This window comes from Hibiscus syriacus, unplaced genomic scaffold (genome assembly GCF_006381635.1).
Source record: "Hibiscus syriacus cultivar Baekdansim isolate YM2019G1 unplaced genomic scaffold, ASM638163v2 tig00000765_pilon, whole genome shotgun sequence".
Classification (NCBI taxonomy): Eukaryota; Viridiplantae; Streptophyta; class Magnoliopsida; order Malvales; family Malvaceae; genus Hibiscus; species Hibiscus syriacus.
Genome location: NW_024061821.1, coordinates 742,949 through 767,833, shown reverse-complemented (window position 1 = coordinate 767,833; position 24,885 = coordinate 742,949). Strand labels below are relative to the sequence as shown.

Sequence of the window (24,885 nt, the reverse complement as noted above, 5' to 3'; positions counted from 1 at the left end):
TCCTCAGCATCGAGGCTATCAATGTTTGGAAAAAGATGGTAGGTTGTATATTTCTCGACATGTAAACTTTGATGAATGTATGTTTCCATATGCAGATGTGGGTATGAGTAGCGTTGCACCCCAGACTCCTCTGAGTTCGAACAGGTCGCTGTTTCTTCTTTCAGGTGCTGATCGTCTTGGCAAAACATCTATTTCATCTTCATCTGTGACTCAATCCCACATTAGTCTTACTACATCAGGTCAAAGTCACACTGCTCCTATACCTGAAGAACCCTATTCGGTTGAAGATAAGGGTAATAATTCCCACAATGTGTTGGCTCCTTATTCCTCTAATCCTTAGCATATTCAAAATTCTTACCTGATGGTGACACGCGACAAGGCGGGTATTTTTAAACCAAATTTTTTTCTACACTTGAACATATTAATGCTGTCACTGAACCATATTCAGTTTATCAAGCTTTTCAGTCAGCCGAATGGAAGCAAGATATACTTGATGAGTATAATGCGTTGGTTTAAAACAAAACTTGGACACTTGAACCACTACCTTATGGTCGATCTGTTGTGGGTTGAAATGGTTATTTAAAACTAAGCGAAATACGGATGGAACAATAGCTCGTCACAAAGCTCGATTAGTAGCTATGGGGTTTTCACAAATTCCTGGTTGTGATTTTGATAACACTTTCAACCCAGTGGTAAAAACTTCCACAATCAATGTGGTTCTTTCTGTTGCTACTGCTCATGGCTGGCCTCTGCAACATGTGGACATCAACAATGCATTTTTAAACAGTGATCTTCGTAAAGAGGTGTTTATGACTCAACCACCTGGCTTTGAACAACAGGGTGTTAATGGAGAAGTATTAGTCTGTCGTTTGCAGAAGGCCTTATATGGTCTAAAGCAAGCTCCTCGTATGTGGTATGGAACACTAGGGATTCATCCACTGTTATTGAAACAGTTGTTCAGTAACTAGGTAAAAAATTCTCACTTAAAGACCTTAGTTCTCTAAGTTATTTTCTGGGCATTGAAGTTAAGAGATATAGTAATAAGCTTGTTTTACAACAACAAAAGTTTATCAAGTAGCTTCTATAAAGAAAAAAAATGACAGGAGCTAAGGTTGTTCCTACTCCAATGATTTTGTCCCCAAAACTTAATAAAGATGCAAGGGAACCTCTTAGTAATGGTCAGCAGTTTTGGAGCATCGTTGGTGGCTTAATGTACCTCACTCACACCCGACCAGACATAACATTCAGTGTACATCGTATAGCACATTACATGCATAACCCATGCGAATAACACTGGATAGCTGTCAAAAGAATACAAGTAACCTTGTTGCTTTGCTGATGCTGATTGGGCAAGTAATCAAGATGACCACGGATCAATATCAGGCTAGTGTGTATTTCTTGGTAATAATCTAGTTTCATGGATCTTAAAGAAACAGAAAACTGTGGCTCGTTCTACCGCAGAAGCATAATATCGAAGTATTACAGACACTGTAGTTGAAGTTGTTTGGATTCAATCATAGCTATGATACATGGATAAGAAACAAGGAGAAGTTCATATTATATGGAGTGATAACAATAGTGCATTGCCGATGAGTGTCAACCCTATATTTCATGCTAAGTCGAAGCATGTATAACTAGATATGTGTTTCGTACGAGAGAAGGTAGCAAATAAAGAACTGGTTGTAAACTATGTTCCTGCATGTCATCAATTTGCTGATGGGTTCACAAAACCATTATCAAGTTCAGTGTTTGCTCTATTTCTTGAAAAAGTTCAAGTTGTTAGTGAAGAAGCCACAAAGAAGTTGGAAGGATGTTGCAGCTATGAATAACAAGAAAGATGCTTTGATATGAGTCACCTAAGTTGCATGGATTTGGTGCAGGTTGTTATTGATGAGCTGTAATTGGTTAGTAGATTGTTCTAGAATTATGCTTGTATGTAGAGTCTTATAAATAAGGTGATGAGGTATATTTGTAAGCAATATGAAAGAAATATATTCTTGTTGTTTACTGGTTTATTGAGTCTGTTAACAAGCATCCTCACAAAGAAAGTATAAGAGCTGATAAAACAGAGGAGAAAAAATAATTATGGCAATAGCTTCTTGTTGGAGAGAACTTAGCGGTGAGAATAATTGGGAGGGTCTGTTGCACCCTCTCGATAATATCGATCTCCGCCGCTATCTCATTCACTAATGTCAAAGGGCTATAGCCGACGATGATGCTCTCAATGGGACTAGGGCATCTAAGGGTTATGCCCATAGCCTATACCCGGCTGATGAGTTTTTCGCTAGGGTTGGCTCGAAACTGGTAACTCTTACTAGGGGTGTAAACGAGCCGAGTCGAGCTCGAGTATTGTTGAGCTCGACTCGACTCGAAAACTCGCGAGCTTAAAACTTTCAAGCTCGACTCGAACTCGAAATCCTGAACTGAAGCTGGTGATAAGCTCGAAAAGGCTCGAAATGAAAAAAAATCTTAAACTTAACTCGATTGAAGCTTCAAACTCAAACTCGAACATGAACCTTAAATAGATAAAAATCTTACTTAATTTTAAAAATAAATCAATACATAAATTTTAATATTATTAATAATTTATTTTCTAAAAAAATAAAATCTTAATTATATATTTCGAGCTGCTCACGAGCTTTTCGAGTCGAATATCGAGTAGCTCGTTTCGGCTCGTTAAGAACTCGAGTCGAGCTCGAGCTCGAGTCGAATCCATTCGATTCGAGTATTTATCGAGCCTTAATCGAGTCAATCTCGAGTAGCTCGCGATCTGTCTCGTCTCACTTAAAGTACTAACTCTTACCATTATAAAGTGGTGACCTTTATTTATACTGCTACAGCTGCAGAGGAAGTGGCGTATTTCGGATATGTCGCGGTGGCCACCAACTAAGGAAAAGCCATTCTGGGTAGGAGGGATATTCTCGTTTCGTGGAGAGAAACCATAACACAGACAGGGTGGGCTAACGATGCTAATATTTTTCAAACATCAACTAAAGAATTGTTCGGACACGATATTGTTCAGGTGCATGCTGGTTTTTACAGCATCTATACGAAGTCAATTTTAAATTCCCCTTATGCCAAAACCAGCGCCAGGGAACAGGTAAATCTTGACATATACACATTTGACATATTCATATATATATATGTATGTATATGATGAATTACGTAAACAATTCATTAATTTGCTATTAATGGCCCGTCAGGTTTTTAAAGTGTTGCAGCAGCTGGTAAGTATGTATCAGAACGAGAAGGTGAGCATAACTGTGAAAGGTCATAGTCTGGGCGGTGCACTTGCAACCCTAAACGCTATGGACATAGCTCACAATGGTTTCAATCAGCCTGCAAACAATCCAAATAAGGCGGCCTTCATGGTGACTGCTTTTCCGGTCGCAAGCCCCCGTGTCGGGAACATGTTTTTCAGTGGAGTTTGCGATAACCACGAAAATTTTCGTATACTAAAGATTGCAAATTCGACAGACCACGTTCCTAAGCTTCCGTTTTTACCAGGAATATACTTCCATGTGGGACAAGAGTTAGGGATTGACACGACCAAGTCACCCTACCTGAAATGGAATATTAATCCTCACAATTTGGAGGCTTACCAGCACGCAATAGCAGGGCAGCAAGAAAATGGAGAATTCAAACTGGAAAAAGAAGTTGGATTTGATAATGCCGTCATAAACAAATACACTGATGGTTTACTGGATGAATACAAAATACCAGATAACTGGTGGACTAAAGAAATGTTCAAAAACATGATTCAGGCAGACGACGGGCACTGGAAGTTCAACGACATTGCCTTTGTTCCAGATCCTCTAGCAGCTTAAATGGATCCATCGATGCATGTCAAAGGATTATGTCTTTCAAAATGAAATCATCTAAAACCAGTATCGTATCTGTTTCCTGCAAAATAAGTACCTCTACAGCTCTACTTATCTAAGTAGCAGGGATTCCTTAAGTTAAAATATAGTTGGACGTCAAGCCTCTGTCGTCCAACATGATTGTGCTGTCTTAACTTTGTGTGTTTGTCTACATATATTTTAAATAATTAAGTTATTATTTTATATGTCCAAGAATAGTGTTAAATTCTAGTATTTGTCATGAAGTTTATGCTATACATGTATTCACTGCATTTATATACTCATTTTCTAATACATTAATTATAAAGAGAAGTAGAGAACAATGTACATTCGAGTTCGATGGTTTTATTTAATAATGGAGTTCTATACCACATTAAGTATTTAATATCTTGAAAACACAACAAAAAATAGGATTAATCTATTGAGTTTCGGTTTAATAGTTTAATGAATAAAAACATAAGAACATTGTTTAGTTAGAAAAATTTATTAAAACTTGTTTGTTTTAACTAAAAAAATGCTGTTGGTATTATTAAATATTAAGAAGATATATAATATACTAACAATAAGTTAGTCTAATGGGATGAGGCACTAGATCCCTTAAGTAAGATCACAGATTTGAATCTTAACGTTTACGAATGGAGTAAATTGAATTGAGAGGGTCGTACTCGTTTTTGTAGTACTCGATCTGAATTAGTCGATCATTAGATCGGATACCAGAAGTTTAAAAACTATATATATATATAATATTTGCCAACCTAAAAAATCGTAAAAGAATATTTTCTTCGTCCCTATTAAAATATCACATTTACTTTTCTAAAAGAATTACGTTTTGATGATAGGTAATTATATTTTAAAACTAAAAAAATAAATTAATAATAGAATATCAATAAATTAAATTTACAATCACTTAATTATTGAAAGATTTTAATATAATGATCAGTTTTTAAAATTTTTAATCAAATCACTTAATTATTTAAATTATACCAATTATTTGACAGAGGATTTGACATAAAAATTAATAAAATTGATATAATTACATATTTAATTTTTTTTATTTATGCATTTTATCAATATGATCTTAACTTTAAATTAATCAATAAATTTAATCTTTATCAAATTGTGACATGTGTCTTAATGTGATCTAAAGATTTTTCTTAATTTAATTTAAATTTATGAAAAAATCCTTTAATCTAATGATATCACATGTCTACATCTGATTATGTCTACATCTAATTGAAGGAAAATAAATTAAAGAAAGTAGAGGTCGAGAAAATCATACTTGGGTCTTGAAAGGGAGATGGCGCACTTCTACCGCTGAACCAAATTCCCATTTTTTGTATCAGATTGGAGGCATATCAATCCCATGATGCAGCTAGCTAAGATTTGTCACTATAGAGGGCTTTTATATCACCTTTGTCCAAGGATTTAAATTGTGGTTATGGTTGCGTTTTCGATTATGTTTATCGCGAATTACAGACATAATAGGTGTTATTACGGTCATTACAGATATCTTTGTCATGTAATAACGGTTTTAGATAACACTAAAATTACTATATAACGATTGTTATTTTGATAACGTAACGCTATTTAAATTCCTTCCTCCACAAATGTATATATACTTAAGTTCATGAGACCTCGTGCTCTTGATTGTCTCTCTTCTTTTCATTTCCCTACCGTTCTCGATGACCTCCCGTCGACGAATGTTGATGTCACTCAAAACATTCTTTCCCTCTGCAAGTCCAGCATTTAAACATGCTTACCCTAGCTACTTCAAACAACTCCTCCATAACCTAAATGAGTCCTCATTGACATTCAACGTCCCGTTGTTTCTTGCATTGTTTCGGATGATGTTATAAGCTTGGCGTCCATGAAATTTTCAGCGACATCAACGAGAAAGTTGCAAACGCTCGAGAAAGCCTTTTCCTTTACTTGGCGTCCATAAAGTTTTGTTTTGGACCTCGAGCGCTTGCGGCTTCCTCGTTTATTTTCATTATCGCCAACAAATGGAAAAGGCTTTTATGCCTCTCGGAGGTAATTGTAAAGACTTTTTTAGCTTATTTTTTTTTCTTCCATTTCACCACTTCCCAGCCATTGTTATCTTGAATTTGCATATAAAAGCTATTTAATGTACTGATATTTGAATACCGTTGTAGATTGGATACCAACAATGGAAGGCATCTAGTTAAGGGACATATCTTCTTTTATAAGAACAGATCGATGACCTAGATTTCGTTATGCTTCATTTCTTATCCGTTGGAAATGAAAGAACTCGGCGTATATATCATATGATGTAATAATGTATGTACATAAAATGGAGGTAGCTATGCGGTAGAATCCCTAGAGGTACACCATCTCCCCTATTTTGTAGGGGTGTATTCGGTTTGGTTCTTTCTTAAAAATTGAACCAAAATAAACGAGTTTTTAGAATTTAAATCGAAATCGAAATCGAATGGTTAAAAAATCGACTTATGTGAAATCAATTTTTTCGGTTCAGTTTTTTTAACGGTTCAATTTTTTCGGTTCGATTTATTAGTTTTTCAATGAAAAATTCACTTGAAACTATAAATTTTTAAAAAAAATTGTCTATTCAGTTCAGTATGGAACAAATGGGTTCTATATGGAAAACCCGAACCGAACCGAATCAATAGAATTGAGACTTTAAACCAACCCGAAAATCGAACCGTATAAAGTCAAAACAAACCGAACCGTTTTACTCGGTTCATGTCGATTTTTCGATTTTCTCGATTTTGTTGCAGACCCCTACCCTTTTGTATCCAATTTGATTCCCTCAACCCTTTCTTTCTTTAGTTTATTTTCTTCAACTAAACAATGTCTTATGCGGTTATTTGATTGAAAGGAAAATTCATTTAATTAAAATTAATAAAAAGTCATTTAATCGTTGTGATACATGTGACTATTTGATTGATCAATTAAATTTATTGAATCAATTTATAATTACGATCAGATTAATATAATGTATAAAAATGAGAATTAAATATATAATTATACTAATTTTATTAATTGTTATATCAACTCATTCGGTAATGTTAACGATATATAATTTGATTATCATCATTTAAATAGTTAAATGATCTTATTAATAAAAGTAAAAAATTAATAGTTAAAATTATAATTCCTCACTAATTAAGTGATAATGGGTGTAGTTTAACCTAATAATTTCTATAATAAATAAATAAATAAATAATTAAACAGGGAAAAAACCTAAGAAACCATTTCCATTTCATCAATGGCTTCTCTGCAAGTATCGTTTCCTACGATTTCAGCAATTCGCTTGAGCTTCTCTTAGTATTCTTCTTCGTCTTTGAAGGGAGTTTCTTTCGTTGGACGGACGATGTGTGACCGGAGGAGCTCCGGGCACCGGAGAAACCGTCGTGAAATGGCCTCAACAGCTATGGTCCAGCAAACTATGCCGGGAGGAGCTTCGGCTATTTATGCAAAAGAGATAGAGCGACTTTCAGCTAAGGAATCTCTGCTTCTTTCTGTGAGTTTCTCCTCTCTCTGTTTTGTAGTATTTTGCGGTCCTTTTTTCGGTTTCGGGCCGAATAATGATAGGAAGAAGCAAAATTTAAAGTAATTGCCTTATCCTCAGTTTGTCATTTTCGGACTGAGTCAAAGCTGTTTCATTTTAGGCGCTTAAAATTCTGCTGAGATTTTCGTTTTCTTGCTGCGTGCCAAACATTTGGTAACCTATTTTAAGGTGCTGTAAAAAATGTTATCAGGGCTTTCATGTGATTAGCATCATAGTTGAATGGCTGTAATAGTTACCTGAAGGGAAAGCATGAGCCAACACGATTGTTTTGAAGTTATATATGGGGAAATTTTAACTGTCATCTACAACCTTTTCTATATAGTTTCTTCTTTATTTATCACATTTCAATTTCAAAGGGCAGAAATGGTAGAGAGAAGGGCGAAGGGCTTATGTTATAATTTTAATGAATAGTATACGGTTAGACTTCAATGTAGGAAGCTCTTTTGGCTGAAAATAGCTTTTAGAATGATGCATAAACTGAAACGGGCTGATTTATATCTTCAAGTTATCTTGACTTCAAGCTTGAGGACAAGCTCTATCTCTAGGAGGGAGCGTTGTTGTGGACGCTGCAGTAACTTTAGAAGTTGTTTTTGGTATGTGGTAGGACTAGTAGAATAAAAGAAGTTTTCTTATAGGAATTTATTTAGTTTAATATAACTTCCTTATTGGATTAGAAATGAGATGATGAATAAAAAAGACTACAATTTTTTTACCAAACCTCAAAAGAGACGAGGGTCTCTCTCTCTATAACAATTCATAAGGTTTTAGGCTCTTTTTGACATTCTTAATTGTCAATCAAAATATGTTGTTCTAGAAATCAAAATAAAGGGAAGACAAATTGATCTCCACTTCCCTACCAATTACACTGTGACATGATCCTAGTCGCATATTCTTAACGAAGAGAGAAAACAAAGTAAACCTGCTGCACTAGAGCTACCAGTGAAGCATCTAAGTCAATAAGTTGATGCTATTGACTGGTATGCTTGGATAAAGAGAAGTAGAAGCAGTGCAGCACCTAAGTCAATAAGTTGATGCTAGTGACTGGTATGTTTGGATAAAGAGAAGTAGAGGGGTATGAATTTATGAAAGTGCAAAGAGAAAAATAAAGAATAGGCAAGAATAGCAAAAGCAAAAGAAATGAAGGAGTAAGGAAAAAAAATGAAAGATAATAATGTGGCTGACACAGGTCTTATGCAGCTTGCCACATCAATGCTTATTTGCCTATTTATGTGGCAACAAAGAGATGATAATGTGAAAGCCTTATGAAATGTCTTGAAGAATTATATTACAATTAGTATGATAGAAATAGTATTGCATAAATCCTAGATCATGAGTTCAATTATCCTATTTTTCACTTTTATACACGTCACAAAGGGTGCTTTTTATTTTTAACCTCAACGTACGTATAATAATATTAAATATAAATTTGAATTTAAACAAGATAAAAAAATGCAGCAGAACTGCAGAATCAATAGTTAAGAACAACAGAAAAGAATATTAGATTATATCCCTATCAAGTTAGTTTTGCACGCCAAACCCAGTTTGATTCAATTTCATAATGGTACCCAACCTCTAATGAAGATATACACCGGATACCTAGAAATATTCTAAAAGGAAAGGATTGTGCTTAATCAACAGGTATGCTAGTAGCTTTGGTTTCAAAATCCACACTTCTCATGTTTGGAAGTGTGGCTAAGCATGCTTAAATATACCATGTGTCACAAACATAATGTCTTAGCCCGATTGTTACGTCGTGCAGCACTTGAATGGGACCTTCCCCAAACAAGTCAGCCTTGCCCTCAATGATTTGTTCCCGGATAAACCTGGTCATAAAGCCATGTGATTCTTGATAAGAGTCTTTCCCTCGGTACTGTAGTCATTCTCATAACATCCTGTCCAAATAGACAAGCCATGCGTCAACACACAAGCCACAATAAGATCCCAAAGGTAACAAAAACTCTTGGATGGGAGATCCCGCGGAACCTAGTGGAAGCTAGAGTCCAACCTCACTCCTCAACCAAGAGAGCGATATGGGGCCTACAGGCCCCAAACAGTCCCTAGATATTTTTCCTAGAGAGACATTGTACCATTCACTTGGTCTCAATGCCCGCACACCTAGGCCCCACATGAGTTTAGGAGAAGGTCGCTTACACCCTGTTAGCTCCACATGCTAGCTCAAGGTGAGGGGGATGAGGTTAATTGTAGGCCTTTACTTTGTTCCTCGCACATAAACTTTGAATTAAGTCCTTGAGCATTTTTTTTATATTTCAATTAAGCCTAGGGGTGGGTATTCGATCAAAGTAAAGCCAAGTCAAAAAATTTGGAGTTAATTTTTTTTGATACACGAAATTTGGAGTTAATCAAGTTGATGAGTCTTATTTTATGACTTAAACTAATATTTATAAATTTATGGTATGATTTGATTCCATTAAACGATTTTCTATAAACATATACGATATACATAATACATATATATTTTTTCATATGTGATATACTGATATCTTGCAGAGTTGAGGGACTCGACTTGAACTTGAAACCCAATCAACTAATTATTAAAAAATTCGAGTTATTTGAGTTCTATTTTATAACTCAACTCGAATTTGAATTTTTTTCGAGTAGAGTTAAGTTTATGAAATTACAAGTCGAGTCAATTGGAGTTGAATTTTTGAGCGTTGAGTCGAAAAATTCGATTTTTTCAAGTCGAGTTTTGCTCACTCCTAATTAAGCCTTTATACTATTGACAAATGAGAGTATTTCCATTGAAACTTAAGTGAGATATCAAATGCAACTCTAAGTCCTGTTCAGTGAATTTGTTTAACCATTAAATATCCTTATCACAATAGTTTCTGTTATTCAACTTATAAGATTACTCATATCATGGAGACTTTACATATGCAAGCCTTTGTTCGTCGTTAATGATTGTTTTGATTATACAATGACTAGAAACATGTTTAAAAACATGATTTGTTGCTTAAGGATCAAATATTTATAGCTCTTTATAATTCTTTTGCAACGATATTCTGTTGGCTTCATTTACATAATAATAGCATTTATAATATGACTTATTAATAAAGAAATACCTTAATTATATTAATTAAATAATAATGAAAAACACATGAAATTTACAAGTTAAATATAAATACAAGCTTATCTGGCTTGCAGGCTTACACCAACACTTGTTGCTTATGTGACTATTTTTATCAATTTCTTGATGTTTGACAAACGAAAGAATGAGTTTGCATCACTCACAAATTGAATAGCCTACTTTTTGATTGATTTTGTTCCATCAAGTATACATGTATTTGTATGCACCTTCAAGCTTGCCCTTTCATCTTTGTTAATTTTTCTTTCAGTTTAAGGATGCTGGGGGTTTTGAGGCTTTAGTCACCGGGAAAACAACAGATTTGCAACGAATTGATGTGAATGAGAGGATAATTGGTCTTGAGAGGCTCAATCCAACTCCAAGGCCAACAACGTAAGTGCTTAGTCAAAGATCGAATTTTGCATGTTCATCATTCACATAAGACTTTTATTTGTTTATAGCTCTGCAGGTCTCCCTTTCTGGAAGGTCGTTGGGACTTTGAGTGGTTTGGATCTAGAAGCCCTGCATTTTCTTCTGCTATAATCATATTTGAGTGAGTTTCATTAGAAAACTGATGATCTCCAATTTTCCTGACCGACTGGTAGTTGACCTTCTTGGTAATTCCTTTGTACTTTGCAGGAGATTCCCATCAACATTGGCAAACTTGTCAAAAATGGATTTGCATCTTAAGGACGGAAAGGCAAAGGTTACAGCACACTTGAAACTGCTTAACTCGGTAAGTGTTTCCTCAGCATGATGCTCACCTACACAAATGAATGCCACATGTCATAATGCATCAATATCTATATGAAGTACTCTGCCTTGAACTTTGTATTGATATTCAGCTATATCTTCCTTTATTTTATAATCCGTAATCTATTTTCCTGCTTGCTTATATAAGTTGGATCTGAAGTAAATTAAATTAGTTCTAATTGAAAATTTCTAACAAGAACTAGTGTAAATCAGTTCTTGGTAGAACTTGAAAATTTGCTGTTGTGCAATGGAAGCGGTGTTGACCACTATTTGCTTCGGAATGGTAATAATTCCACATGGAAAATCTATGAAAATTTGTTGTTGTGCAATGGAAGCGGTGTTGACCACTATTTGCTGTTCTTTCTATTTATTTATTTTGCTTGTGATCATGTCAACCTTGTTACAGTGGTAAGATTGCTTCATTGCCCTCCCTGGACATCATGCAAGTCTTTGTATTGACTGTCAGACAGAAGTATGCCCTTTTCTAGTTTCTCAGTTATATTCTATAATGGGCTCATATTATGTACAACTTCACAATTCTCTAATTGAAAATTGGAACGTGTTATTTTTCTAATTTAGCATGTCAGTTTCCTCTTTCTAAAGTGTGCGGTTTTAGTTCTCTGTTGAGAGTTGTGCTTGCTTTGATTACAATGATTAGACAACTTTTCTGACACACACACAGCATAAAAATAAAAGGAAACTTTGGGAAGGATACCTAATTTTCTAGTGGCTTAAGGTTATCTCCTGTGGAATGCAGATAGAAAGCAAATTTGTTCTTTCCACCATTGTATCTATTGAGGGACCATTACGAATGAAAGAACAATATGTCGAGGGGATACTTGAATCACCATCTGTTGTTGAAGAAAAAATACCGGAACAGTTAAAGGGTGCATATGGTCAGGCTCTTACTACCATCCAGCAACTTCCAGTTCCTGTTAAGGATGCAGTGACAAGTGGTCTGAGAGTTCCTCTGGGTAAGTATTTCAATGTTATTCAAGTTTTCCTTAAAATGCTATAGCCGTGAGTAATATAGATCCTTAATGTGCATGTTGCATAAGTATCACTGGAGTTGTTATCATTATGATTCATTGTGGGATTTTTATTATTTTATTATTTATTTATTTTTGAAAAGAAAACTGTTCATTATTTTTTTTAAAAAAGTAACTGTTCATTATTTGGAAATCCTTTTAGAGGTTTCTATATTGTATGAGATTATTTCGTTGGAGAGCAATAAGAATCCGTATTTAAAAAGATGCCATTCGTCTATACTACTCCCCAGTGCAATTCTTATTAGAGGTTGGTTAATGGATGCATATGACTTACCTTTTTGTAAAAGCTTAACGAGACTATTTAGTTTGGCTTTGTTTCTGCAGCAGCATACGAAGGTATGCTGATAATTTATACATGGTTGATGGCTTATTGTTGATTTTCAAGAAATGGAATCCAATTGGTTAGTTACTTCCATGTAGTGGAAAAACATTACCAGCTAATTGAAAAAAGAGAAAAGAAAACTGGTCTCATAAGTTAAAATCTCTCTTTTTTGTTCTCTCTTTTCTTCCCATGAGATCAATTTAGAAGAACAATGCATTTGCATGGAATCATCAACTGAATTGATGGTTAAGAATCGGTTGCATGAAAGGATGCTAATCCAGTTAATCATCACTCTCGACTTTGGAAAGCAATTTTGCGAGTTTGCATATATTTTATGATTAATGTGTTAAGGGTAACATGGTACATAGAAGGAAGAAAAAGTTCACTATTAAGGATAAACCATATAGCTCTTCTGTTTGATATTCAATTCTTTCACGTCTGAGCTGAAGTTTATGTTTTTCAAGGTGGGACATTCCAGAGACTGTTCATGATTTCGTATCTTGATGAAGAGATCCTTGTAAGTATATATCTGTACTTCCGGTCTCTGTTTATTTTGAGTTTGAAATTATCTTTACAATTTCATGTTGTTTTCTTGGTAATTCAGTGTTATGACAATAGCATAAGAAATGATCATTTCATCCTTTCTGATAAAAATGGAACTTGATATCATTAATTTCTTTTATTTTGTTGTGAGGAACTAATGAAAATGGACCTTTTTTGTAGCCTGGAAAATAAAGTTGGCGAATATATTGTTATAACTTCTGCTTCATTATCTTTATTCAGTTCTGAACCAATTCAAGCTCCACTTGGTTCCTTTATAGTTCAATAGGTCTCAATCCGTTGGACATTGTGATAAGTATGCTGATTATAGTAAAATGTCATATATGTGGTTAAAGGCAGTCCCTGTATTATGGTAAATTTTATAACAATGTTAATGCTGACAAGGACTCCTAAAACAACAAAATATTGATAGATATTGAGTGCCTGTGTTGGTGAGTGCAGATAACTAGAGATACTGCTGGGGTACCTGAAGTTCTTACCAGGATTGATTCACCCTCCTCATCTACCATGCCCCAAACTAATGACCCCAACTTTTGAGAGCTAAGAAATCAAATAATACATGTATTACAATATACAACTTGTTTTTTGTTTTTATTTCCTCCTTACTATATATTTTTCTTATAGTAAGGTAACAAGGGAACAGTTTAGTGTTCCTTTTAGTTTTCATCTCTCTGCCAGATTTCTTTGTATTCTACATGTCTTCAACTTTATATTGATGTCTAATAGTGATAATGTCAAGGTGATATGAAATATATATATATATATATATATATATATATATATATACAATTGATGAATTTAATTTGGTATTGTGATTTATTGTTATTTTTTTAATGAACTATCCTTGATGAGTGTTTATAAGTATTTTTTAATCCAAGTTTCTTGAATTCCTATATAGGGTTGTACATAATGAATAATTTTTACACGCTTCTATAAATTTATGTATAGTTGATATTTTGATAATTCAAATAATAATTTGTAATAAGATTGTACTTTTCATCGCCTGTAAATTTTTGAATGGATATAACGTCTATCATATTGATCTAAAATATTGTTTCATTAACTGTTGAAAGTCTTTTACATAATTAATTTTATTAAAATTTAGTATGCATAATCTAAATAGATAAAACGTTTAGATTATTATAATATTAGTTATATATGCAAGACAAGTATTATATTAAGCTAATTTTATTGAGAAACATATTTATATATACAGAAGATAATTAAAAAAAAGAGCTAATAACTAAATGCATTTTATCGTCTTTGCTCACATTAAAAAAATAAATAAAAAGATGAGTGGTTTTTCAGGTCAAATATGTTATTCACGGGACAAACACATCATTTTATGCTAAGAAGCGAATTTTTAAAAGTTTAGAATGAATGAATTTATAAAATTTTAGGAGAAAAAACATATTTTCAATAGAAAATACATAAAAAAATTAAAATATATGAAAAAATTTAAATTTTCAAGAGGTGACTATTAGGTATGTTCATGGTCAGTTAACAGTACCATTAAGTCTAAACGGTCGGTTAACCGTTATAATGTTTATTAAATTTTGTTAAACATAACCTAACCATTAAGAAACGGTTAACCACTAATGGTTAATTGTTATTAATGGTTCGGTTATAGGGTAACCTGTTAATATTTTTCAAACATAACACAATTTAATTTTTTTAAATTTCATAAAACTTACGACAATAGAAACATGTATATTTATAAAAATCTTATTTATTTCTAAATGTATTTTATTTTATATAAATATATATATTACGAGGTATATACATTTTTTACAGTTTAAAATCTTACATATATATTTATATTTTATAATTTAAAATCATGTATTCTTCCATATATTTGATTTAATGTGCTCCTATATAAGATAAACATGATAACTAAAAGACAAGAGGGATAATTTTAATTTTATTTCTAATTCTATTCTCTAAAAAAATATAATTATTTAATTATAATTTATTAATGATTAACCATTAATCAAAATTCATTAACCGTAATTGTAATCGTTAACTGATATTTTTAGCGGTTCAGTTAACCAAAACCATTAAACTTTAACGATTTAATTAATTAACCTATAAAATATAACAGTTACATCGCTTGATAGTTACGATTAACAATAATAGATTAATTTAAACACCCCTAACTACTGTCCCACCTATCCTACCTCTGAATCCCTCGCTCAATCTTTGGTTATTAAGGGTGTTGCAATTCACACATGATTCTAGTGAAGGACAATTAAGAACACAACAGATTACATGGCGAGTAAGGCGAGAGGTTCTGTTGGGAAAGATTGTGTTACGATTATCATCTTCAACCTTTCAAAGCTCCTTCATCATCATGGTCTTTGGCTATTCTTTGATAAATTTGGTGAGGTGATTGATTTCTTCATCCCTAATAAAAGAAGGGTGGTAGCAGGTTTGGTTTTGTTCGCTTCACCAGATTGGAGGATCCGAGGAAAGCTATCGTTTGTGTAGACAGATCGAGGATTCAAGGGAGCAAAGTTAGAGTTTTTATGGCAAGATTTAAACCTCGTGAAGCTTTCTGTAGAAAGAAGTGTTATGTTTCAAATCCAGCTGTGCCAATGAGTAGAGTGGAGAGTGCTAATCCTATTGAGGCTCCCATTGTTGGTGTTATTGACGAGGATAAGCTATCTACCCTTAAAGATAGTTTGGTAGGTTGGTGCAGAAAATTTATCAAAATGAAGGAGCTGGCAGCTATCATGCACAAAGAAGGCATATTGCGTCCGAGAATTATGAGATTAAGCGGTTTAGCAATTTTACTTGTATTTGAAGATGAAGATAGTATGAATTTTACTCTAAACAATCAGTTTGAGGCGCTTCAAACTTGCTTCAACAAAGTGGAAGTGTGGTCGGAAAATGTTAGGTGCAGTAGTCGACGAGCATGGTTATCATGTAAAGGAATCCCACCGTTTGTGTGGATTCCTTCAACTTTCAGAAACATTGCAGGAAAATGGGGTGAGCTCAGTTTTATAGAGGAAGGAACTTTGAGTCCTGACTCATTTGATAGGGCGTCGTTTCAAGTTATTACGAACCATCAATCTCGAGTGGAAGAATCTGTAGAATTGAGAGTTGGGGATAGGTCATTTACAGTTTTTGTGTCAGAGTTTGAACCTTGTTTCAACTCAGAATCAGTCTAGGAAGATTCGGTGTTATTGGAAGAGGCTGTTGCTTACCCGATTTCTACAGTGGATGAGTTCCATGGTAGCTCGTCAGATAATCCTCCCGAGTCTGAGATAGGTGCAGAATTGATTTCCTTTGTTAATATTGTATCCAGTCATATGGAGGATGCTCATCAGGAATGTCGTGAGCTCAAAGACGGCTTCGAAGAGGTGTGGTCTAAGGAGTTAGATTCCCAGGCAGCTAGTTATGGGGTAGTTGAGCGTGTTGCTTTGTGCCAAAGTAGCAGTAATTCTTATGCGGAGGAGGAACCTTTGCACGTGGTTCCTATTGAGGATTTAAGTGCTGGTGCAGTTGGTGATAAATTACAGGTGGCTTTGTCGCATTATGTAGTGCCCATGAACATGGTGGCGCATGATGTCTCCTGTCAGAATAGCGGCAATTCAAATGTAGTGGCAGATTATAATATTTCGTATGTGGGCTCAGTAATGTCGTTGGATGCTGGTCACGTGGTTAATGCTTTTGTTGGCCCTCTGTCGTCTTTGGATAGGACGGTTTGCAAGGGAATTGTCGTTAGTCCGAATGTAGGTTCAGTTTATTTTCGAAATACGGATGAGGGGTCTATATCGATGTCTCCTGTTGGGCGCGATCTGGAGGAGTCATTGGTAATGCCGTATCAGTCATTTACCAAAGATTTGAAGCTGAAGAAATTTGGATCTATGTTGGACATTTAGGGAAAAGTCCTATCTGTTAAAAGTCCAAAGGTTGGCAACCAACTTTGAAAATGGTTTTCAAAGTTTGGTAAATGTTTCTTTGAAAAATGTTTTTCAAAGTTTGGTAAAGTTTGGTAGATGTTTGTTGAAAATAGGAATGGGTAAATTCACTTTAGTTGTTGCACTGTAGGGTATTTTCAAAGATTAGTCCCTAAGTTTCAACTATAAATACCCTAGCTCATTTAGCTTCAAAACCATCCCAAAAATCATTTCTTTCTCCCAATACTAGAGAGCTTTCTTGTGAGTAGTGAGTGTTTTGTAAACACCTGTAAATTTTCTCTCTTAGTAAAAGATCTGCAGCAATTCGGAGACGTAAGCAAAATTGGTTGAACTCCGTTATCAATTTCGGGTATTATTTTTCCGCTTTTATTTCGCATTCTCACTAATCTGGTTATATGGAAATTACTTGTACTCGGTTTATTTCCTTATAACTGGCATCAGAGCTTTTGGTTGTGAATTTTGTCAATTTTTTTGCGAGGTTACTATTCATTACTATTAACGTGAATAGTGAATTTTATGAATAGTAAAAATTTTGTCGTCAATACGAGTTTGTCGACGGAGGTGTTCTAATACACGGTGGTTCGCAAGAATTGTCAGAAACGATCCAAACGAAACCAGATTCGAGTGGGAGCGATGGCTGCAGACGAAGGGAACGTGAAAATTGAAAAGTTCGATGGTGCGGACTTTGGCTTTTGGAAGATGCAAATCGAAGATTTTTTGTACCAGAAAAATCTATATCAACCTCTCTCAGGAAAGCAACCAGAGGGCATGAAGAATGAAGACTGTGCTCTTCTCGACAGACAAGCCTTCGGAGTTATCCGACTGACGTTATCCCGCAATGTTGCTTTCAACATAGCAAAGGAAAAGACCACGGCGGGTCTTATGGCGGCTCTCTCCATTATGTATGAGAAGCCATTAGCCTCAAACAAAGTGCACTTGATGAGGCAATTATTCAATTTGCGGATGACGGGAGGGGCATCGATGGCACAACACCTAAATGAACTCAACACAATCACAACCCAGTTGATTTCAGTGGAAATTGAATTCGATGATGAAGTTCGAGCTTTAATTCTCTTATCATCTCTACCAGACAGTTGGAATGCTACTGTTACAGCAGTTAGCAGCTCGTCGGGAAATAGTAAATTGAAATTCGATGATGTTCGGGATCTGGTACTGAGCGAAGAAATTCGACGGAGAGAATCGGGTGAAGCATCAACCTCCTCAGCCTTGCACACGGAGTCCAGAGGGAGAACTTCAGAAAGAAATTCAAATCATGGCAGATCGAAATTCTAGAAGGGGCAAATCAAGAACAGGAAAGAAAGATTTTACCTGTCATAATTGTGGCAAGAAGGGTCACTTTAAAAGAGATTGTCGAGCACTGAAGAAAGATATCGGTTCACAGGAATCTGCCAACATGACAGAGGAGACAGGTGATGCCATGATTCTAAGCGTCAACACTCCGATTGAATCATGGATCTTGGATTCAGGGGCATCTTTCCACTCCACCCCATGCCGAGAAATCATGGAGAACTATATCAGTGGTGATTTTGGGAAGGTTCATCTAGCCGATGATGAAACCTTGAAGATCGTCGGAAAAGGAGATATCCGATTAAAGTTGTCAAACCAGACCACCTGGAAGCTGACAGGAGTGAGACATATTCCTGGCCTCAAAAGAAATTTGATTTCTGTAGGACAACTTGATGGAGAAGGATATAGTACAACCTTTTCAGGCTGTGAATGGAAGATTACCAAAGGAGCACTCGTCATTGCTCGTGGTAAGAAAACTGGTACTCTCTATATAACCTCAAATTTAGAGAATATCATTGCAGTAGTAGATACTGATGGAAAATCAAACCTATGGCACCAAAGGCTTGGCCATATGATCGAGAAAGGGATGAAGACACTTTGGTCAAAGGGGAAGTTGTCGGATCTAAAGAATGTAGATGTCGGACTATGCGAGGATTGTATCTTTGGCAAACAAAAGAAAGTCAGGTTTGCAAAGATTGGTAAGACACCCAAGGCTGAAAAGTTAGAGTTGGTTCATACTGATGTATGGGGACCATCTCCAGTTCCATCTCTTGCAGGCTCATTATATTATGTCACATTCATCGATGATTCTACAAGGAAGGTGTGGGTTTATTTTCTGAAGAAGAAATCAGAAGTCTTTGATACCTTCAGAAAATGGAAGGCCATGGTGGAAAATGAGACTGGTTTGAAAGTCAAGCGGTTGAGGTCTGACAATGGAAGAGATTACAAAAATAGAAGATTCAGAGATTTCTACGCAAACAATGGGATCAAGATGGAGACAACAGTTCCCATGACACCGCAGCATAATGGCGTAGCAGAGCGCATGAATAGAACTCTGAATGAACGTGCCAGAAGCATGAGGATACATGCCGGATTGCCCAAATTTCTATGGGCTGAAGCTATCAACACTGCAGCTTACTTGATCAACCGTGGGCCCTCAGTTCCTTTGGATGTCAGAATACCAGAGAAAGTTTGGAGCAAGAAAGAAATAAACCTTTCACACTTAAGAGTGTTTGGTTGTATTTCTTATGCACACATAGACTCTGCTGAAAGAAGTAAACTTGATGCTAAGTCCAACAAATGTACCTTTGTTGGTTATGGCGGTGATGAGTTCGGTTACCGGTTTTGGGACTATGAAAATCAGAAGATCATCAGAAGCAGAGATGTCATTTTCAATGAGAATATGTTGTACAAAGACAGGTCAACCATAGAATCAAGTAGCTCCAATACTTAAGCTGAAACAAAGAAATTTGCTGAGTTCGAAGAGATTTCTGGAAATGATGTTTAGATCAGTCCTGAAACAGTTCAAGAAGAACCAGTCACACTAGAACTGAGACGCTCCTCCAGAATTCCTAAACGAACCCAACGGTATTCTCCTTCTTTGCACAACTTGTTGCTGACTGACAATGGTGAACCAGAGTGCTATGATGAAGCAATGCAAGTGGAGGATTCAGTCAAGTGGGAGTCTTCCATAAAAGATGAGATGGACTCTCTTATGTCAAATCAGACGTGGGAATTAGCTGAATTACCACCAGGCAAGAAAGCGCTCCACAACAAATGGATTTATAGGATCAAGAAAGAGCACGATGGGAGCAAACGCTACAAAGCAAGATTGGTTGTCAAAGGTTTTCAGCAAAAGGAAGGTATTGACTACAATGAAATTTTTTCTCCAGTTGTAAAACTGTCTACAATCAGACAGGTGTTGAAAATTGTAGCTGCAGAAAATTTACATCTTGAGCAGTTAGATGTAAAGACAGCTTTCCTTCATGGTGATTTGGAGGAAGAAATCTATATGAGGCAGCCAGAAGGCTTTATAGAGGCAGGCAAGAAAAACCTGGTATGCAGGTTAAAGAAGAGCTTGTACGGTTTAAAACAAGCTCCTAGACAGTGGTACAAGAAGTTCGATAGCTTCATGGGTAGCAGTGGTTTTACCAAATGCCAAGCAGATCATTGTTGCTACATCAAGAGGTTCGACAATAGCTTCATTATTTTATTGTTGTACATTGATGACATGCTCGTTGCAGGCTCAAACATGCAAGAGATTATACACTTGAAGCAAAAATTGTCGAAGCAGCTTTCTATGAAGGATATGGGTGCTGCAAAGTAGATTCTTGGGATGAGGATCAAGTGAGACACAAAGTCGGGGACTTTGATGTTATCACAGGCTGAGTACATCAAAAAATTACTCTCCAGGTTCAACATGCAAGATGTTAAACTAGTAAGTACACCTTTAGGTGTTCATTTTAGACTCTCCAAAGAACAGTCACCAAAGACGGAGGAAGAACGTGCACACATGGTAAAGGTAACGTATGCCTCAGCAATTGGAAGTCTGATGTATGCCATGGTATGTATCAGACCAGATATTGTTCATGCATTGGGAATTGTTAGCAGGTACATGAATAATCCAGGCAAGGTACACTGGGAAGCAGTCAAATGGATCCTCAGATATCTGCGAGGTACCACAAACAAAGCACTTTGTTTCAAAGGTGGAGATACGATATTGACAGGCTATGTAGATGCTGACTTAGCCGGAAATATTGACATCAGAAAGAGCACTACAGGGTATGTCTATACTCTAAGAGGAACTGCAGTGAAGAGTTAGGCAAGAAACAAGAAAACAATGTCTTGTATTGCGACAGTCAAAGTGCTATCCATCTAGCAAAGAATCCGTCTTTTCATTTCAGGATAAAGCACATACAATTGCGATATCATTTTATCCGGTCTCTTCTGGAAGATGAGATTTTGAAACTTGAAAAGATCAGTGGAGCTCAAAATCTGGCAGACATGTTGACAAAGACAGTGACCACGGACAAACTGAAGTTGTGTTCAGCTTCAGTTGGCATGCAAGAATAACAAGACTAGAAATGTTGTTGCATCGATCGAGGTGTGAAGATAGATTAAAATCAGTCTTCAAGTGGGAGATTGTTAAAAGTCCAAAGGTTGGCAACCAACTTTGAAAATGGTTTTCAAAGTTTGGTAAATGTTTCTTTGAAAAATGTTTTTCAAAGTTTGGTAAAGTTTGGTAGATGTTTGTTGAAAATAGGAATGGGCAAATTCACTTTAGTCATTGCACTGTAGGGTATTTTCAAAGATTAGTCCCTAAGTTTCAACTATAAATACCCTAGCTCATTTAGCTTCAAAACCATCCCAAATATCATTTCTTTCTCCCAATACTAGAGAGCTTTCTTATGAGTAGTGAGTGTTTTATAAACACCTGTAAATTTTCTCTCTTAGTAAAAGATTTGCAGCAGTCTGGAGACGTAAGCAAAATTGGCTGAACTCCGTTATCAATTTCGGGTATTATTTTTCCGCTTTTATTTCGCATTCTCACTAATCTGGTTATAGGGAAATTACTTGTACTCGGTTTATTTCCTAACACTATCTAAAGCTGAGAGAAGAAGAAGAGATCTTGCGCTAAAGAAATTCAATTTGAAGAAATCAAATCTTTTATTATCCGAATTATCAAGGACATATATCTCAGATTCTGTTTTAAAACAAAGGTGGGTCGAAGCTTTTGTTGAAGCGCAGGAGGCAGTGTATTTAGATAGGCAACTTGGACTTATGGTTGGTAGTCCCGAATCTATGGTTCTCTAGAAGCTCTCGCCGTTAGTTATGCGTTGACGTTAGTTAGTGTATTGTTGGGATTGTTTAGATTATTATTTTTTGGTCTGTGAGAAAAATTTCGTTTGTGTTCGTTTTGCTATGGGGATCTGATTAAATTTCTCTTGTATGTATTTTGTTTCGATTTTAGTTTGTGAGGTACAGAGCCTAGGACCATATCGGGTTCCTTACATGAGAAGGCGAATGGAGTGCTTTTCGGATGATCCTTGGTGATGTATTCTCGGTTTATGAGGTGTTATGGTGGAATTATCATCCAGTAGGTTCGGATGATGTCTTTGAGGATTTACGTGCTTGATTTTTTGGAGTCAGGCAGTTCTGTTTTGCTCATTCCTGTGGAGGCTTGTAGGGCGGGGTGGTGTTTATGTCAACTGAATTTTATGGTTGTCTGTGTTGTTAGCATAGCCGCATATTAGTCGTTTTTTATAGTCTCATGTATCTCAGGCACTGTTGGTTCTCACGAGTTAGTCTCCGCCTTTCTGTTCTTTCCACCTCATGGTTCACTCTTTTTCTTCTAATAGGTTTAGGGAGGTTTTTTAATGAGGTCCATAGGGTGGTGTACCTTGTATCCTTATCAATACAAAGTACCCATTTTTCAAAAATATATAAAAAGAACACAATAGATTACAACTAATTATGAAAGGGATAAATTACATAAATGATCACTAATGTTTGCATAAGTTTTCATTTTTCTCATTGAAGTTTTAAAAGTAACAAATTGATTATTAATATTTTTGATTTGTAATAAATTGATCAATAACGTTATCAATTTATAACAAATTAGTCACTAATGTTATTAATTTATAATAAATTAGTCACTTACCGCTAACGGCCATTACTTGAGATAACAAGATGTTGACGTGGCATGCATTTTTCTTTCGTTTGACTCCCAAATTTTTTTTATTGGCATTTAAGGAAAAAGTTCGAAGAAAAAAAGTTTTCTTCTCTCTTACCTTTCCGCTTAAAAACAAGGACAGCTACATCCCACCATGAATAAAAGAGAATTGCAGAGCTCATCAGTGCAACGTTGATGATCGGAAACCACCTTGGCTGGTATTGCATCAACACCATGAGCCACCACCAAACTCATCATCAACCGTCACTGTTTCCTTTCTTCTCCAAGCAGTTGCGATCGCTGCTTGTTTTCTTCCCTCAGCTCATCCCCACATCCACTTCTTCTTGGCAAAATAACCCGGAGTTTCTTGAGCCATGGGCTCAACTATTATTGTAACTCTCATAACCCTTTGTAGACCATTAACAAAACTTCACCTTCAATTCAAATATGTTCGACTTAATTTTACGTTACGTGGGTTTTGATTTGTAGGGGAGGACTATTGGGATAAGAAGAAAGGCGAAGCGTAGCAGTACACCATACCTCAACTGTTAACTCTATCGATGTCATAGACCTATTGCACGCACACTCACGAGCATGAGCTCGTGAACTTCATGACCGACATATCAGTTGTCCAAATACATATTTGCTAACTGCATTAGCCTTGTTAACTTTCAGGGTAACTTTGAACGTCTTCTCTTCGCCAACTTCTTTTAACTTCAATTTTTTCGGCTTAACGTAAACGAATATCCCGATTGGTTTCTGCACATGAGCTCTGTAAGTTCCTGGTGATCCTACATTTTTAAGGGTCATAATAATGTATCGGATTGAACAAGTTTAGGGATAGTGATTGAAGGGTAGTTGAAGTTGGAAAGATTGCTTGATCCGCAAAATTTCTAGGGTTTCAGTGAGAACACTGCTATTAGAAATTTTAGGTAATCCGTAGCGGCTAAGTCGTAAATAAGTCATGGATCCATATCATGGTTTGGTTGTACATGTCATGCTCTATAGATGAATGGGTCTAGCTTTAATGTATGATGCATTTAGAATCAGCTCATGCGAGTTTTCAAAACCTGTTTTTTTCTAACATCAATTTTTTTTTCTTTCTTCCTATCACCTTGAAGAATAGAGAGAGAAAGAGAGTTCCACTTCATAGAACCCAAAAAAAGAATATTCATTTTTAGTTCCTTTCTATCTTCTTTATGCGAAATTTAAGTTTATAGAATATTCTAGGAAAATTATATTATATTTTATAGTTTAAAGTCAATATAGACTGACACTAATACTTGGTTACAATGCAGTAATATATATTAAACAGTTAAATATCACAAGAAACATCATACAATATTATTGCAGTGACCGTTGTCTTCAATACTGCCTGCTGCATGCACTTGAAGAAATCACAGTAATATCACTACTCAATCTTGAAGAAGATTTATGCCAACGTTTACTCTCATAAAAACAAACAATTTTAGTTTTAACTTATGAATCAATGCCTTTGTTTTTTTTTTCTTTCACTTTTCCGTTACTATTGTTACAAAAACTTTGCAGCACTCCTTTATTCATGGTGGGATGTAGCTTCCCTGGTTTTTAAGCGGAAAGGTAAGAGAGAAGAAGAATTGATGGTGGGGTGTAGCTGCCCTGTTTTTTAAGTGGAAAGGTAAGAGATAAGAAGAATGGAGAAGAAGAGAAGTTTTTTCCTTCAAACTTTTTTTAAATCTCGGTCAAATGTTTTGGGAGTCAAACGTATGAAAAAAACGATATCAGGATATCGGTTTAATGTGCCACATCAATATCTCGTTACCTGT

General features: G+C 35.6%; 1 protein-coding gene and 1 pseudogene across 1 annotated transcript; both read left to right on the top strand.

Moving 5' to 3' along the window:
• Positions 1 to 638: 638 nt before the first annotated feature.
• LOC120216595 lies at positions 639 to 3,827 on the top strand (annotated as a pseudogene).
• A 3,268-nt stretch (positions 3,828 to 7,095) lies between these two features.
• Positions 7,096 to 13,295, top strand: LOC120217059 (probable plastid-lipid-associated protein 13, chloroplastic). The gene is made up of 6 exons (XM_039214285.1): positions 7,096 to 7,362; positions 10,764 to 10,885; positions 10,962 to 11,045; positions 11,132 to 11,228; positions 12,003 to 12,219; positions 13,081 to 13,295. The coding sequence occupies exons 1-6, from the start codon at positions 7,213 to 7,215 to the stop codon at positions 13,278 to 13,280; spliced, it is 870 nt and encodes a 289-aa protein (XP_039070216.1). The 5' UTR covers positions 7,096 to 7,212; the 3' UTR covers positions 13,281 to 13,295.
• Positions 13,296 to 24,885: the final 11,590 nt, after the last annotated feature.